The 19,125-nt window shown below is 40.2% G+C and overlaps 1 protein-coding gene across 2 annotated transcripts in view; it reads left to right on the top strand.

Moving 5' to 3' along the window:
- The window catches only part of PACRG (parkin coregulated), a 582,537-nt gene that overhangs the window by 346,040 nt on the left and 217,372 nt on the right, over positions 1-19,125 (top strand). For both annotated transcript variants that reach the window (XM_025382548.1, XM_025382547.1), the window contains exon 4: positions 8,049-8,198. In XM_025382548.1, the coding sequence (XP_025238333.1) occupies positions 8,049-8,198 (150 nt within the window). The remainder of the gene's footprint in view (positions 1-8,048; positions 8,199-19,125) is intronic.

Raw genomic sequence — 19,125 nt, 5'->3', positions numbered from 1 at the left:
CACTCCTGAACTAGCAAAATTTATATCCATTGTAACCTAATTCAACTAACGCTATAATGGGCCCAAAACATCAAATATTAAATATTTTAACTTCAGAAAAAATAATAAAATTCTATAAGATGCTATAATAGACAAATTCATAAAGACGAAAAGTAGATTATCAGGGACGAGAGCAGGGGCATGGGGAGTCTTTGCTTAATGGCTACAGTGTTGTGGGTGATGACAAATTTTTGGAAAAAGATAATGGTGAGACTTGCACAACATTGTAAATGTAATTAATGCCACTAAATTGTACACTTAAAAAAGGTTACAAAGCATGGAGGCTCATGCCTGTAAATCCCAACACTTTGGAAGGCCAACGAGGGCAGATCACTTGAACCCAGAAGTTCGAGACTAGCTTGGGCAACATAATGAGACTCCATCTCTACAAATATAAAAAAATTAGCCAGGCATGGTGGTGCGTGCCTGTAGTTCCAGCTGCTCAGGAGGCTGAGGTGACAGGATCACTTAAGCTCAGGTGAATTAGGCTACAGTGAGCTGTGATCACACCACTGCACTCCAGGTAGGGTGACAGAGTAAACCCTGTCTCAGAAAAAAAAAGTAGGGGGAGTAAATGCCATATTTTGTGTTATATATATTTTACCCACTAAATAAATAAGATTCTAAAATACATAAGAATGGTAAGAAAAAACTAACATGCCTGCTCTCAGCACTATAATCCTATATTTTCTTTTAGAAATTCTAGCCTCTGTCACGTGACCAAAAAAGGAGAGATAAATATTAGAAAGCAAACACAAATTTAACAGTATTTTTGGTAATATCATTACATATAAAATCCAATTTAATTCACTCAAAAACAATTAGATCCAGTAAGGGAATTAAATAAGCCCATTAACAAAGTAAGTATACAAAAGTCATATACTTTTATGTGTATATTATCAATAACCTTTAGAAAGAATGTTGGGATTAAATAATTTTACACAAATAACAACAAAATACAGAATTTCTTTGAGTATATCTAACAAAATTATACAGGATCTATGTGAAAAAATATTGTAAAACATTTCCAGGGAACTTAAAGACAAGAAAATTGAAGAGATATCATGTTCCTAATGGAAAGATTCAGTAGTAAAGATGGCAATTGTCTGCCAAATTATTCTCTAATTTTACCAAAGGGCCAAGCACATTTTCAATTTCACCTAATTATCTTAAAGTTTGTCTCAAAACATAAAGGGTTAAAAATAATCAGGAGAATATTGAGAAAGAACAATGAGAAAGGGATTGAATTCTGATATATTAAAACACAAAGTTACAATCATGAAGAATAATATGTAATAACAAAAGAAAAGTATGCAGAGTATATTGATAATTTTTTAGAAAGCAGTTTTTAAAAGTGCTTATCTTTTAGTGGAACAAAATCTTGTGCCTACATATGCCTGTGAAAAAGATATTTCCTTCTGTTAGCATCTCAGTACACAAGTTTCTAGTATTTATTCGGTTTACATTGTATTTTATAAAATGAGGTCAGAGTGCAAATATGCTTTATAATCTTCTTCTTTACTCGCGTGTATCTTAAACATTTTCCTATTTGAAGCTATTTTTTCTATCGGATGACTAATAATTTTATAATTTTTCTTTGTGCGGATATACTATAGTTTACTTAAACAATTCATTGTTCTTGGAACATTTAGATTGTTTCTGATTATCGATAATACTGGACTTAGCATTCTTTCCTACAATGCTTTGGGCACATTTGCCTAAATCCTTGGACTAACAACCCGGAAGTGAAACTGCTGGGTTAGCCGTTGTATGCATTTGTATGGCTTTTAGGTTTATTACCAAACTGCTCTGTAGAAAGGCTGGAATCGTTTACAACATGGTGTCTATGAGGGCACCTCTTTCCTCAAACCTGTTTCCACACTTACAGTGTTAAAGTTTCAACAACTTTGTGTTAACATGATCTTAAAAATTATAGAGTAGTGTTTTGTTAAATTACCAATCAAGTTTGTGAAAGGAAAAATATCTTGGGCCCCCAAAATCACTCAGGAAAAGTCGAGCTGGAAACCGCCTAGGGCAAACCTGCCTCCCATTCTATCAAAGTCACCCCTCTGCTCACTGAGATAGATGCAGATCGGATTTGCCTCCTCCAGAAAGGCTAACCTGAAACTTTGTGTCTCACCTCTCTGTGACCTGGAAGCTCCCTCCCCGCTTCCGCTTCCAGTCTTCCTGCTTTTGCTTTCAGTTGTCCCACGTTTCCAGACCGAACCAATGTGCTTCTTACATATATTGATTGATGTCTCATGTCTCCCTAAAATGTATAAAACCAAGCTGTGTCCCGACTACCTTGGCACATGTCGTCAGGACGTCCTGAGGCTGTGTCACGGGCGCGTCCTCAGCCTTGGCAAAATAAACTTCCTAAATTCACTGAGACTTGTCTCAAATTTTCTGGGTTTCACAAGTTGAACATTCTAGAATAGTAAATGTTCATTTTTATGTATTAATTTGTGCATTGTCTGTTTATGTGCCTTGCCCATTTTTTTATTGGAAGATTCAATCCTCTATTGGGTTGTGACAGCCATTTGTATATTAAGGCTATTAACATTTAAAGCATATGTCAAAAATATTTTTTAGAATTTTGTTTGCTTTTGCCTTTTGTTGGGTGTTTCTGGTTTTAAAAGAAGCAGCAGAAATGTTTCCTTTTTTCCTGATACCACAGTAGCAAGTGATATCTAATAGTAGAAAAAGTCCTCACTTTGCCAAAAAATCATAAAATAGTGGATTTTATGCCTGAGAAAATTATACATGTAGCATATACCCATTTAAAATAAATAACTTTTACCACCATTGACTTTAAATTATTTTTTCCTTATTCTTCAGCAATTTCTCGATATCTGAAGCCTCTATCTTGTTTATTATACTTAAAGCCAGTGGGCAGTACAATAGAAATCCAATTTTCTGAATAGAAAGGTTCCATTTGTTGATCTATAATGTCAGTAGACTCTTCACGTTAGAACCTTTTCAAAACCTTAAATCTTGAGTTCAAAGTCCTCACTTACGTCTTGACAATAGCTTTCAGGCCCATCAACACAAGAATAAACACATCTCTTCTCTTTCAAGCTACAAAATCATATTCTCTTTATACCTGTTAGCATACTTTTTCAAAGGAAAAGAACTTTGTTTCCAAAAAAAAAATCTTTTTACTTTAATTCCACTGTGACAGTAAGAACAAAAAGACTTCCGACTGCATGGTGTATCTTAATTCTCTGAGAATGAAGAAGAGAAATAGAGGAACTGAAGAGAAAGTGAGTAGTGTAAGAAATCCCTGTTGGATGAAGTTAAGAGGCTTTTAAATAGTGCATATCCTGGCTTTGTTTCACAGCCACTGCAGAAGTTTTAGAGCCATTACCTGTCCATTTAGGAGGACTTAGAGCTCCATTTTAGATGCCATTACACGTAACAGTTCAGGCATTTTACTTCTTGGTCATTGTCAATCCAATAACGTTTATCACAGCCATGTTAATTCAGTCAGAGTTTCCTGATAGCTAATATCTAATCTATTTCCTAATAGTTAATATCATTATCCATTGTGAGAGAGATTATTAATGCATACCCAAAGGATCAATTAGGCATAGATGCAGACATAAACCTAATAAAAATTTAATGTTAGTGTTACTCATATATCTCATATATACATACATGTGCGTGTGCGTGTATATATATATAAATTTACTCCTTGATACCAGTATATTCTACAGGGCAAAATTCTTCTCTCACATTAGCAGTAGATCAGCATACCCACGCTGTTTTATTGCAACCTTTGGCGGGCACACACTGAAAGAACAACACTGGGATAAGCCAGCATCTAGTGACCACAACGGTCACCAAAACCTTTTTGGCAATTACCACATTCAGGTAGTTATTGCTTTGTTACCTTCCAGAGGCTCTCCTACTTATGACTTCATAGTGTCAACAGAACAGCTTTCTTGAAAACACAAAAACAAAACCCACGAAATGGAGTGAGGACTGTATGTGCTCAGTCATACATTTCTTTTAATATATACAAAAATGCAAACAACACACCCATGTGGTTCTGTTCTGTGTCTAATCCTTCTTAGCTAGATGTGGCTCTGAGTCCTTTTTAAGGAGTGGGGTGGGAGGGAGGGATGAATAAAGAGGAAAGAAAGAAACCCAGGATCTCAAACATCTGATTCTGTTTGGTTGATAAGGCAAGGTGGGACCCAGGGATTCTTGAGCTTGGGAAACGTCACTACAGCCTCACCCTCCTTTCGTATGCACCTCCATACTCCTTCCCAGCACTTCCAAACGATCCCAAGAAAGACACACACCCAGTGACACATCCAGTCAGGGTATCTTTCTACTATCTCAGGTCTTCAATCCCCCAGGGGAATCTCATGCATCCAAGCTGGAGCAGCCCCTGCAGCAAAAGAACTCCTTCCTGGGAAGCTAGTCTCTAGCGTGCTGCTTCCTCTCCTGGAAACTCTTCCTGTAAATGACATCTCCTCAGCCCTGGGGTTTGTTCCTGCATCTGGGAGCCTTCCCTTAACCCTAGACTAGGCGAGGGACTTGACTGTCTGCTTAAACACCCTGTCCTTCTTATGTGTAATTGTCACATTTGTCATTCTTGTTTAATATCTTCTTCCATACTATTTTGTAAACCCCAAGAGGTTGGTACTGTGCTTACCTCATTCGTTTCCATCTTTCCAGTTCCTAAAACAGTGATGGGTATGTAATACATGCACTCTCAATAGACATTTGGTGAGGGAAGCCTAAGTGAGTTAATATAGGTGAAGTGCTCGGTTTAATTCCTGGCACATGTTGGTGCTCACTGCATGTTAGCTACAGGTGCTGTGAATCACGCACAGATGTGTGCAGTCCTGAAGCCTAAACCTGTTGAGCATCGTTGGTAGACTTTTTGAAAGAATGTCAACTGCCCCCAATCCTCAGAACATTTCTGCCCTCCCAGTTCTCCTGGTAACCTGAGCTTGTCAGTAAGTAAGGCTCACTAACCCCTGACATTCTAAAAAGGCAAAACAGCTTTTAGATTGGATAAGACCAGATAGTCTCTACTGCTGACCGTGCAACACGCTGCGTGCCTTCCTCCTCCTCACCTTCTCGTGGTGATCTGAAACCTTGTTCTTGAATATCTCATGACTCCAGCTCTTAGGCTAAACGATAGCATTCTAATTTTAGTTGTTTTTCAGCAGATATGTTTTGTCCTGCAGTGTGTCTAACTGCTGCTGTAATGAGCCATCGTGCTGCTGAGTTCTGTGGTTATATTTAGGTTGGTTCCCTGAGTGAAGGCTGAGCCATCTCTTTTCATTACATTTGTGTTTACTTTCCAACTAAACAAGAACAGAGTCTGGACTGGACCAGAAGTTGTAGGGGGCTCTGAAGTGTTTTCATGCCACAAACCCTAGTTCGTTGCTAGGGGGGATGAATCTGACCACATTTTTTTAAAAAACTTCCAAGTGATTCCAGAGGAAATGGCTGTGAAACCGCTAAATGATACCTTATATTCTAGGACTTTTAACAGAGGATTCGGTTTAGTTCAAACTAGCCAGGCATAAAGGAAACACTTAGGATAAGTTTGAACTAAACCAAATCCTCAGTTATAAGTCTTGGAAAATAAGGTATCATTTAGCGGTTTTGCAGCTATTTCCTCTGGAATCACGAGAAAATTTTAAAAAATAAAGTGGGGTCTGATTCATCCCTTTCAACAACAAACTAGGGGCTGTGGTATAAAAACACTTCAGAGCACCTCACAACTTCTGCAGCCAATGGAAGGGGGTAGGAGGCTCTGAGCTCTTTTAGCAGGTGGTGAGATGATCAGATATGCTCGAGGGAGGTTAACCCAGTAGTACCTTGAAAGACAGGTTGGGGAAGTGGAGAAAGACAGAAAGAAAAGAGATCTGTACAAGATCAGGCCAGTGCTCCAGTGAAGGAGTCCCAAGGATCAGAACCAGAGGAATGGCAATAAGAATGGAGACCTAGAGGAGAGAAGGTGAGGATGGAGAGTGAGACCAGAGAGAGAAGGGGAGGATGGAGACTGGGACCAAGGGAGAGGAGGTGAGGTTGGAGATCAGGACCTGGGGAGAGGAGGTGAGGCTGGAGACCAGGACTGGAGGAGAGAAGGTGAGGATGGAGACCAGGACCAGAGAAGAGGAGGTGAGGATGGAAACAGGGACCTGAAGAGAAATGATGAAAATGGATTCTGGGACTGGAGGAGAGAAGATAAGAATAAAGACCAGGATCAAAAGAGAGAAGGTGAAGATGGAAACCAGGACCAGAGGAGAGGAGGTAAGGATGGAGACCAGGACCAAAGGAGATGAGGTGAGGTTGGAGACCAGGACCAGAGGAGAGGTGGTGAAGATGAAGACCAGGACCAGAGGAGAGGAGGTGAGGATGGAGACAAGGACCAGGGGAGAGGAGGTGAGGATGGAGACTAGAACTGAAGCAGAGAAGGTGAGGATAGAGACTGGCACTGGAGGAGAGGAGGTGAGGATGGAGAGTGAGACCAGAGGAGAGGAGATGAGGATAGAGAGTGAGACCAGAGGAGAGGCAGTGAGGATGGAGACTGGCACTGGAGGAGAGGAGATGAGGATGGAGACTGGCACTGGAGGAAAGGAGGTGAGGATGGAGACCAGGACCAGAGGAGTGTTGGTGAAGATGGAGAGGGAGACACAAATTCAAGAGATACTGCAAAAGGAAAACCAGATGATTTGGTAACATGAGGAATACAAAGGAGGAGAAACAGGCTTTGACCTGGAGTGACTGGGAACAAGGTTTATCTTTACTAAATATGAGGAACACAGGGAAGAAAAGAAAGTTCAGGGAGGAAATTTAGTCTTCGGAGCAAACTGAATTTGAGGTGCTGGCAAGATCCAGGCTGATGGAAATGTGAGCTGGAGTTCAAGAACAATGTCAGGACTGCCTCAGAGATGTATTGACCAAAGCATCATTTCTTTTTATAGCCTGGGTCCTTTTGTCCCTTCCCAGTGGCATCTGCTTTAAGGTCATAGTCAATCTTTTTCATTAGAAGGTAGAACATCTTACAAATAAGAGCCCTTGACTTCTTCTTGGAGTCATCAGAGCCATCACATTTTATTAATTGCACTTTTGACCTTCTATAATAGATGTTTTATCTGGCTCTTCTACTTAAACCATGGTACTTTTAGCCATCTCAGAAAGTGCATAACAGGCTCCCATGATTGAAGAAACTGGGGCCAAGAAAGTGCCAGGAAGTTGGCCAAGCTCACACAGCCAGTTATCAGCATCCTAATTCCTGACCCCCTGTACTTTCCACTGGGGCAAATGGTGCCTTTCAGACCCTACCTGGTGGCATCTCTTGCTCTGTCTCTGTAGTACAGCTTGTTACTTTGCACTCAGAACTGTTTCTTTAAAACTGTCATATGCCTGTGGTCTCTTGTAGCTTATGTGTTGATTCCTTCTAACTGAACTTCAAAACGTTTTGCTTTTCTTTCCTACTTTCTTGAGGCCCTAAATATAGTCACTTTATGTTCTTCTACCAAGAACATTCTCAGTGTTTGTAACCAGCCTATAGTTTTGAACACCATGCCCAACCCTCCTTCCCAAATAAATGTTTGTTCCACGTTAATGGTTTTAAGAATGGTGTGGATTGTTGCATGAAAGAGATTGTTGCATGAAAATGTATCCGTTGTCAACCCGCATAAGTTCCTTTAACTCCAGCGACACTAAGTGATTTTTTGTCTTTCATACTACTTATCCAACTCAGGGCCCGGGCCTCTTCTACGAGGGGAAAATGAACTGCATTCCTAGGGCTGGTGAGAAATCAGTGCAGGTGGGAGAATAAACAGTAATCAGACAAGATTCCATTTAAAACATCAGGGTTGCAATGTGTCATCCAAAGTTGTAATAATAAAGTCTCATTGGTCCCCAGTAGAGTGCAGTTTAATTAAATGCAACCACAAGACAACTTTGCCTTAACCTTGTAGAATTGAAGCTTTCTATTAAAATCTTTTCTGCTTGGTCCTTCTTTCACCGTATAGATGCCTTGAATCTCCGAAACCGACAGGTCATCTGTGTCACTCTCAAGGTCCTCCAGCATCTGGTTGTGTCAGCTGAGATGGTGGGCAAGGCCTTGGTGCCTTATTACCGTCAAATCCTCCCCGTCCTGAACATCTTTAAGAATATGAATGGTGAGTGAGCCCACGAGTCAAAATGTCTTTTAAGCCAAAGAAAAAGGGAGTAGTTTGTAGTAGAGTTACTTAGCAACACATTTAGGATTTATTATTGCATATAAACTACAATCCATTTGGAGATCTAAATAGCATATTCCCACCCCTTCTCCAGCTACTCCCTAGGGAAACAGTAAAATTAACAATTTCATTTATTACTCCTCACGTACAGCTTCCTTACTCAGTACAGAAGCGCTGAAGCCGTTCTATAAACTTCCAATAATTACATTGTTAAGTTTTTTTTAATGGTCTTTTGAATACATTAGTAGGTTTTGAGTTTGTTCTTTTTCTTGATAGTGATTCCACCTTTACATACTTCCTGTTACAATTTCAGTCCGTTTTTTTCCATTGGTTTAAGATGAATTTTTAAGCACTATTATTAAAACCTGGTAAATGGTTTTGATGATTCATTTATTTTTTGTATGATTCTATAAGCTTTGGAAAACACAGATGAATTCAGATGGTTCTATTTTACCCTAACAAAGATATTAGCAAGTTTTTGGTGACCCTTGGCAGGCAGCGGATGTACATCTCTTCATTAAGAGTATGATTTCCTAATTTTCTTTGTTGTTGCTAATTTTGAAGTTCCATGCTTCTCACATGCATGGTATAAGTCAACATTGAACTTATTTCCTAACAGTGGTATCAATAAGTTAGTAATTTAATGGAGCACTGAATGAAACTTTTGCAACATGATCTGCTCCTTGTACATTCAAGAAAAAAATCAAACAAGAATCTAAGTTTACGGCAGCTCCTGCCACAAACATACTTGTGTTTGGAATCACTATTTTTTATATTATTACTCAATTGCTATTACGTCTGCTCCAGGCATAGACTATTCAGGAAATCATGGAATTCTCAAAAAGCTTTTAGCTCTCTTTCAATAGTAGAACCGGCTTGTATGTTTTATGCTATACATATTTAGAAAAAGGACTTCAAACTGGAGTTGCAGGAGCTTACAAATGCCTGTAAGGGAGTGCTTACAATGGTATTCTGCTCAAATTGTCTGAAGAGCTGTGGGTAAGGTGGCATTCAGGCGAGATGGTTAGTCTTTAAGCAAAGTAATAACTGGGTTTTAATAATTGAGTCTCTTATTGTCAAAACTTAATGTTTTAGTAACAACATTCCTACTTTTGGAAAATACTTAAATAGTCTTCATTCACAGTTCATACTTTTACCATATAGTAGCAGCAAATATCCATGAAGTTATGGGAGACTCCAGATGTGCACCTTGTTCAACTAAGGTCCATAAAAGAAACTCTAACTGCACACCTTATATTTAGATTCTAGTAACTTGAGGGAGATAGAGATAAAGATGTTCTGATAGAGATGGTAGCATCATTAAAGAGATGGAAGCATCAGGGAACAGCCACCCAAAAAGTCTTGGTTAACATTTTTGAAGGGTGTGATTCACCAATACTTCCTCAGTAATCCTCATGCAAACCTGTGATGCATGTACTATTACTATTTCCATTTAATTGTTGTAAAGTTGCCTCTTGTAGCTTTTCTCCCATGCGAACATTTGTTTCTGTACTTGATGATCATAGAAGATGAGCCTGAACACATTTCCCTTTTCTTGCCTGAGTATCTAGGAATAGGTAGCTACTGCAACATGCTTTAATGCTTTTGTTGATCACACAATAAAAGCTAGAACTTATATCTAAGCATCATTCCATATCCCTGTATAAAAGTAGAAAATCGGTCATGTTCAAAGGACAATTAGAATCTTTCTTTATCCTCAAGGAAATCTATAAAGATGGATAAATATTGCTGCCACAAAGAGATAAATCTTGTTGGGCCGTCTAGACTATTAAACAAAACAATTGGTTTCTACTGCTTTCTCATTATAGTTTTTCTTTAAATCTTTAACTCACAGGTGTTCATATACTTAACAAAGAAAATGATTGACTTTAAGAATAAATCCCTAGTAAGATTTTATCAATGTGGGAAATTTAAAGTTCATACTATAGTCCTTAATTGGTTCCAAACAGCTAATTCTTTTGGAGTCTTTCTAAATGCATGCATCAGGAATTCTACATTTAAATTATTTTTCTGCTTAACATTTTTCTGACATTTGAAGGGAAAAATATTATCTTCAGCTTCATTTTCTACTTATCTTAGAAACCTGTCACAACAATGCCAGCCTGCAGTTTGCTGTATTTTCAAAGGGTCCTGCTACAAAATTGTAGCTTTCTAGCTGTAAAAACTCAAAACTGTTCCTTAAAGTAGCTAGCTATGTTACCGTAGATCCAATTCTTTCAGAAAAAAAGCTTATCTCAGGATTTTCAATTACATTAGAATTTTCACTAGAAAAATGATTTAGCTTTAATAACATTTTAATAAATCCTGCTTTATGACATAGATCACAAAATTGATATATACTTATTTCATTTAAGCAGATGTCATTAGTAACAGATATAGTTATTTACAATTAAAATTACATTAGAAATTGACAGTATGTAGCATTAGAAAAAACTCATCCTAAATTTCAGTGTATTAGAGCACAATTGCACGTTTCTGTATTTCCTCTTTTTTTGTACTTCTCTTTTATGTAAATCAATGTCTCGTTAAACTCAGATTCAAAAATATTTCTTTCAAGTCCCACTACAAAACTCTTTTTAGAATGAGACCAGATACAAGTGACAAAAAAGAATGAGACAAAATATTCTTTCAAATACAATGCCCTGTCTGTCTGTCAGTATCCGCTCGAAGAGCAAACATTGAATGAGTTCTACTACCCGAGGTTTTTACAATGTCTCCCGTTTTAATGTCGCATGAACTTCCTCTGAAATAAGCAGTGGGGGCTGCAGAGCCACGGACCTGGACATTGTGGCAGTTGCCCATGTGAGGAGCCCAGGCTTCCAGTCTTTTCAAGGACCAGTTGGAAATCAATAGGGCAGGGAGGAACAGTCCATGCTCACAGTCACAATTCTGAACAACTTTACGTTCGTGATTTACATTTCAGAAATTTACTTCGAAGTTCCTTTGAAATGGTTAAATGTGTTAAATTTGAACCATGAGATTACCCTAAATTAATTGAAGAAATTATTAGAACTACTGCTTCCGACATTTCTGAATGTTAGATTTGGAATTGTCATGCGTATAGTCTCTCTGAGCACTTCCTCCATGCACACTTAACTCATTCATCTACAGAGAATCCTAGGATTATAAAGTTGGAAGATCCACATAGGGGTCCTTTGGTCTGAGAGTATATCCAATTTACCAAACTATACGATCATTACTTCCATGAAGGCAAAATGTTTGTGTTGGTCTTTCCTTTTCTTATATAGAGCTTGGCACACCTAGTAGAATCAGGCCCCATCTACACGATCAGAACGATGAAAACTTAGAGCCAGCCCCACTAGATCATTCTTGTTCTAGCAGAGAGAGTGGCTGTATACTCTTGTGTGTTAGTAGTATTTTTCACAGAGTTTAATTAGGCTATAGTGAAAACAAGAACAGATAAATCTGAGATGTGAATGGTAATGTAGACTAATCAGTAACATTTTGGAACCAGAAAAGCTGTGACCTCAGGCAAATCCCTTAAAGTCTCTAATCATCAATTTTTCTGTCTGCACAAAATAGCCATCGTAACAACTTTTCATTAGGGTGGGCATAAATAGAGATGAAGTGTTCAGGGCCCCTTCACACAGAACCTGTCCATGACTGGGTATTAATGAGAAAGCCATTATGATTACACAACATTATATACGTATACAGTATTATACACATACAATAGTATATATTATAGAAGAATATCATGCTCTATGAATTATTATGTAACAACATAACCAGGCAACTGAAAGTGTTGTGTGTGACCTGTAGCGCTGTCTCGTTGGGTGACCCGTCGCTTGGCCCTCTGTGAACCTGTGAGTGGCCCGTGGCCTCCCGGTCTCACCAGCTGCATCAGTGCCTTTGCTTCAAGTGGTTCATTTTGCCTCTAATTGCCAAATGCAGGGCGAGTGGCCAAATAAGTGAAAGACTCAGATTCATTCACCGGTAACAGGTTTTCAAATCCATCCTTTTCTGGCGTAATCTTTCAGCTTGAATATGTGACTGGTGTTTAGGGAGCATCGTATTTAAAAAAGAGAACCCCCTCTCTGGCACAGACAAGGAAAGCCTGGGCCAGGGTCCCCTTCGGAACAACCAAACTGCTATCTAAGCCTTTGAGCTGATTGCCTTGCATTCTAAACAGTGACTTTTGGACGTAAAACATGCTGTCTTTCCAGTGACTGCTTTGAGGCAAAAGAGAAAGAGGAGTTTCTACAAAATATTCCTTGAATGCATTTGTCATACAGCCAATAGCAATTTATTCTTTCCTATGTTCTTTCACAAATGTTATCAAAGGTTACAGAAAATTAAAACAATAGGAATCTTCAATTTATAGCTTTCAGAGAAGAAACTACCGAATTAATGATGCAGAGTATTACATTTAAGGAGCATGAGCCAATGAATGGCATTAAAGCATTTACAGCTGGAATATGGGCTCTGCCAGCAGATTAGGGCTCTCTGATAGGCCTGTTTACCATATTTTGGTTCATTTCTAACAGTACCAATAGTTCCGAAACAATCCCTACCTAAAAGATTTCAGACTCCAGATATGAGAGACTCTGATAATGTTGTAAATTTATGTCATGAAGCATGCAAAAATAAATATAATAATGAAATATCATGCCCCATGTTTGTAGAAATCAAATAGCTTGGCTTTATCTAAGATAACTCTAAGATGTATACCATTATAGACTAATAAAAGGTTCATTAAAGAGACAACGTTTTAATTCAGACACAGGCACATGAAAACATATAGGGAATGAGGATGCCTGAAGTTTGCAAAATTTTGGGATGTTTGTACCATGTCTTTGACCTGTAATTTAAATGGCTTCTAAAAAATAGAAGTAATTATTTTATGCTCATCGTCTTTTAAAACAACTTCTAATGAGAACCTAGGCCTTGTAAGTCAACCTGATTCAAACCCTCCTTGATAACCCTCCTTGATATTCCTGTGAGTTCTCTAGGACCAATTCTCATGCTCTTTTCAAACGCTGATGAACTTCTGGGAATGCACTGTTTACCAAACAACAGCAGCAACAAAACTTTCAGTTTTTCTATTTCATAGTTGGTGTATATAAAGGTTATTTCTCCTCACGGAGATTTACATTTAATTTTGGAATTAAGTTTCATTCCCCATGGAATTCTGAACAACTTTGTGTTCGTGATTTACATTTTAGAAATTTACTTCGAAGTTCCTTTGAAATGGTTAAATGTGTTAAATATGAGCCATGAGATTACCCTAAATTAATTGAAGAAATTATTAGAACTACTGCTTCCAACATTTCTGAATGTTAGATTTGGAATTGTTATGCATATATCTAGTTTCTCTGAGCACTTCCTCCATGCACACTTAACTCATTCATCTACAGAGAATCTTAGGATTATAAAGTTGGAAGATCCACATAGGGGTCCTTTGGTCTAAGAGTATATCCAATTTACCAAACTATGCAATCATTTCTTCCATGAAGGCAAAATGTTTGTGTTGGTCTTTCCTTTTCTTATATAGAGCTTGGCACACCTAGTAGAATCAGGTACCTAATATGTGCTTGTGTGAAATCAGTTCACTAACTCAGCCTACGCGACCAGTACTTATTTCTTCCGTATCGTCCAAGCAGCCTCACTGCTTCATGGGGTAACCTGTTGTACTTCCAAAGAGAAAGGCAGCTCCTGTTTTGAAAGGAAATTTACACCTAACATTTCCATCTGGTTCACCTCCCTCGTCTAAACTACACAGCACAATGGTTAATCCTTTTCCACATGGCAAGCCTTCGGGAAATTATAGAAAACTTTCCTTCCCCCTCGGTATTTACTTCTCCAAGTGCAATATCCCTACTTCTTCCAAGCGTTCTCTATAAGCAGAGCTCCCAAAGCCTGGAGAATCTTTGAGGATAGGGACGGAGGACTCATTTCTGCAGAAAGAGATGGTTGTGCAGTGATCTAAGAGTGCAGCCCAGGACAGCAGATGGTCCTGGGAAGAGCTCAGGCCTCCCTCCCTCACCTGATGCCCCCATGCGTGGTCAGCCCATGAAGACCTCTTTACCGTGGTGAAAGCTACACATGCTTATGAGGTTAAACGCCTTTCCTCTTCACTGAGACTGCTACATTTGAGTCTATTTTCAACCCAAATCCACTTGTAAAAAGCACCATGAGGGGAGTGAGGTCAGTCACAAACTGTGAATTACATCTCTACGTGCTCTCCTCTGTAGACCTTCCTGGTTGCGCCTGCCCAGAGGGAAGGATTATTGCGAGTTGTCTGTAACCAGGTAGGGCGATGACTAAAGAAATGAGAATCCAGTTCTGAAGGCTGTTTCTTAGCTTCCTGGAGCCATGTGACAAATTATCATACACAGAGTGGCTTAAACAACAGAAATGTATGTATCGTCTCCCAGTTCTGGAGGCTACAAGTTAAAGATCAAGGTGTGGACAGGGCCGGCTCTCACTGCAGGCTCCGGGGAAGCCTCTTTCCTGTTGCTTCTGGCTTCTGGAGGTGCCAGCCGTCCTTGAGCTTCCGGAGGTGCCTGCTGTCCTTGAGCTCCTTGGCTTGTGGATGACGCGTCACTCCAGTCCCGCCCCGTCTTCATGTGGCCTTTTTTCCTGTGCATCTGTCTCTGTGTCTCTTCTCCTCTTCCTTTGAGAATACCAGCCCTCATAAGGATTGGATTAAGGGCCCACCCTACTCCAATACTCCAATATGACTTGATCTTAACTACTTACATTGGCAATGACTCTATTTCCAAGTAAGGCCACATCCTAAAGTTCTGGAAAAGACAGGAATTTGGGGGAGACACTATTCAATCCAGTCCAGATGATCTACCTCTTTCCAACAGCTTGTGGAGAGAGAAATCTCATCTTTGATAAACAAAGGTAGAGGTTTCGTGTTCCTTTCACTCCCTCACATTGCCATAACTACTGATACTGAGCCTGCTCTGCATGAACGAATGAAAACTCCTTCTTTCAACTACAGAAATGTCATGCCTTTTCCTTTCAGCAGGTGGGGTTTGTGAAGTTAAGAAGGAAACTGGACCTGGACAGGTTTTAGGTAAGATGCAGGGAATTGATGTTTTTCTTCTTCAGTAATGCTGCAAACTAACCAGAGATGGAAGCTCACACTTCCAACAGCTCTGGATGCTGCCCTGGGGATCCCATAGCAGCACCCCTGGGTGCTGCTGCACCAGCCCAGTCTCCAGGAACTGGCCACGGTGAGGCCGGTGTCACCTGGGCCTGTCCCGGCCCAAACCAGCTGGGCAAGAGGCTCAGGCCACTCTGTGCCCAAAGGGATTTGGACCAATAAAGATGGGTCACCTGATGGACAAGGCAGGGCAAGATGCTTTGGGCACATGGAATAATTTGTGGAGAAACAAGAAATGGGACAAAGCGTGAAGGTGCTGAGCACAGCACTGAGGAGCGAAGGCTCTGGCTGCAGTTTTTGTGGGTTCAAACTCTGTTTGCCATCTGTGACTTTTGATGGGTTATGTAACAACTCTGTGCCTAAGTCTCCATAATTTAAAAAGGAAGTTATTGGGAGGATTAAAGAAGTTCATTGGCCTGCAGAGAACTATAAGAAGGTCATTTTTCAGGAGTATCTACTTGGAGAGAAGGAGGGGAATGAATTGTGGAATTGAGTGTAAGTGTTTTGAAACTAGCATGTTAGGTAAATGTGTCCTCCCTGCCACACAGGGTTTATGTTATGGAGAGAACTGAATATATGTGGCTTTATATGGTCCTTCCAAGAAAATTAAGTGAAATCTGTTTAAGTTAATATCATTATTAATATCTAAGATGATTAGATATGAAATATTCAGTAATCAATATCTTTCCCATATGCCAGCAGTCAGAAATGCAATGCAAAGTTCATTTCTAGATGCTAATAATTCCTAATTGCAAATATTCCAACCCAAACAAACTTTCACTGCTCAGCTCTGCCTTCCCCCGAAGACAGTTTAGTTCCTTCCCTGGCCCTCTCATGTCATTGCAAAGGAGGGCTGAGTAGTGACCTACACATAGGACTGTATCAACAGGTTCATTCGCCTGCCCCAGTGAACTAGTGAAATCCCAACCTCTTTCCACTGTGTTCTGTTTTCGATTGGCCCTTATATTTGTGGTTTCTCTGTATAAATATTTCCAAATTGTCATGGCCAAGTTTTTTCTGGGCATCCCCATTTCACCAGCATCTGGCTTTACCACTATCCCCACTTATGCAACTTTACCTGAAGAGATCAGACTTCCAGGAGGATACTGAGTTGCAGACAGGTTCATGGCCCAGGAACATCCCCATTGTTTCTGGACTAGTGGCAAATGTGGTGTATCTAGAATGGTTTGTGTAGAGAATCCCATTCATTGGTTCTGAAATGGTGATGAAAAGTGTCAACAAAAAGAGTCACACTCAGTAAAATGTTTAAAGAGGCTTCTTCTGAGCCAAATATGAATGACCATGACCCAAGGCACAGTCTCAGGAGGTCCTGAGAACATGTGCCTACGGTGGTTGAGTTAGTTTGGTTTTTATATGTTTTAGGGAGACATAAGGCATCAATCGATATGTGTGGGGTATGCATTGGTTTGGTCCAGAAAGGTGGTGGTTTACAGGTCATACATAGGTGGGTTCAAAGACTTCCTGATTGGCAATTGGTTGAAAGAGTTAAGTTATTGTCTAAACACCTGGAATCAACAGAAAAGAGTGTCTGGGTCAAGATAAGGGGTTATGGAAACCAGGTTTCTTATTATGTGGATGAAGTCTCATAGGTGGTACCCTTAGAGAAAATAAGTTGGCGAATGTTTCCTAATTAGACCCTTAAAAGATGTTAGACTCTCAGCAAATCTCTTCAGGATTGGGAGGGCACAGAATGGGGAAGGATCTATTATGTTAATAGAGATTCTTTACAGATACAACTTTCTCCCCCACAAACTGACTTTTCAAGCCATTTCCAAATATGGCAAAGAAACATATTTTGGGGTGAAATATTTTGATTTTCTTCTTTGTCTGTCATGTGAGGTTATGCCAGAGTCAGGCTGGAAAGTAAACCACATTATATAGGTTTAAATGAAACCTCTCTGATGAGATTTTATGGCTTGTGGGGCATAACTCTCCAGGTCCCTTAGATAGGAATTTGGGCAAAAGAAGTAAAAGGTCAGAGTTCAGTCCTCAAAGGGAACTGCAGTATGGAAACAGCAGCTCAGGATGAAGCTCGAACTGGCATTCGTACCCCCTGCGTGTGTGTGGAACAGGCCATGTGATCTGAAGCCTGCTTCTCAGCCTACAAGCTGTCCTACTGCCAGTCCAGGGACCCCTGGGAGATATCTCTGCTCTTCCCTCCAGATCCATACTCAGACATCCCATCCTTTCAGTAATCTCCCCTGACTCCGCCCCCACTAGAAGAACACAGGGCTGGCACCTTCCAGTTATTCCCAATCTGCCTTGCTGGGTAGAGGTCCTGTTTCTTGTATCCCTCCTCACCAGACAGAAGAGCCCAGATGCCGGGTGACAGTTGAGACAACTGGCTTTTGGCTGGACCTGTTTTCAAAGCCATGTTTGAAATGTGTGCTTCTGTTACAGGAAAGCAGTCCCGATCCAGATCCAAAGAGAGGGTTCTTGGATCTCACGCAAGAAAGAATTTAGGGCAAGTCCATAGAGTAAAGTGAAAGCAAGTTTATTAAGGAAATAAAGGAATAAAAGAATGGCTACTCCATAGACAGAGCAGCCCTGAGGGCTGCTGGTTGCCCATTTTTACAGTTATTTCTTGATGATATACTAAACAACGGGTGGATCATTCATGCCTCCCCTTTTTAGACCATGTAGTGTGACTTCCTGACGCTGCCATGGCATCTGTAAACTGTCATGGTGCTGGTGGGAGTGTAGCAGAGAGGACAACCAGAGGTCACTCTCGTCGCCATCTTGGTTTTGGTGGGTTTGGGCCGGCTTCTTTACTGCAACCTGTTTCATCAGCCAGGTCTTTATGACCTGTGTCTTAGGCCAACCTCCTATCTCATCCTGCGACTTACGGTCCCTTCACTGTCTGGGGATGCAGCCTACTAGGTCTCAGCCTCATTTTACCCAGCTTCTATTTAAGATGAAGTTGCTCTGATTTAAACGCCTCTGACACTTTGTCATCCCTCCACCCCTCTGAGGTACCCCAACAGGGATCCATAGAAAAAATAGCTGGGTTGCGGCTGGTTTCTAGTGCTTGGCCACTGACAACCTTCCTGCAAGCAGGGAACTGGCACTTTTCCCAATCAGAATTGCCACCAATTCAGCTAAGGTCTTACAGCTCTGCCTAGAGAAATCTGTATAATATGCTTTACTGTATTTAAACGCTCAAGATGGGCCCCAAATGAGCAGGCATGCAGATATTCGTCCAAGAGAAAACAGTGTTCTTTTCTATTTATGCAACAGAAAGTTTTACTTAATCTGAGCAAGAAAGCAAATAGCAATTTCTAAAGCTTTAATTTAAGGAGGCTTCTCTGCTCAGTCAGCTCATAATTTGTAGTTTTTAAGTCCCCTAAAATATCATCTATTCTGGATTTGCTGATAATTAAGAGTTCTTCTGATTTTCCTTTATATGCAAATCTTCCGTGAGCACCAACTAATGACTTTTTCAAGGTCTCTTTGTGGACTTTGCAGAGAAAATAAGAATGTCACTAAGGGTAATTGTTATGTTGAATATCACTATTCATGCCATCGTTAAAAGGTCCGTTTGAAGCGGGTGAGAGACTAAAGCTAAACTTGATTGGGTGGAGGAGCCTTTCCCTGCCACTGCGGTGCCCCTGGCAAGGGTGGGTAGTGAGAGTGAGTAAACTGTTCTGCCCTCCCCTGCGTTCCCAGGCTACTTGAATCGCACGTGCT

Source organism: Theropithecus gelada, chromosome 4, assembly GCF_003255815.1.
Source record: "Theropithecus gelada isolate Dixy chromosome 4, Tgel_1.0, whole genome shotgun sequence".
Classification (NCBI taxonomy): domain Eukaryota; kingdom Metazoa; phylum Chordata; class Mammalia; order Primates; family Cercopithecidae; genus Theropithecus; species Theropithecus gelada.
The sequence above is the reverse complement of the archived record's forward strand: the minus strand, read 5'-3'. Positions and strand labels throughout refer to the sequence as shown.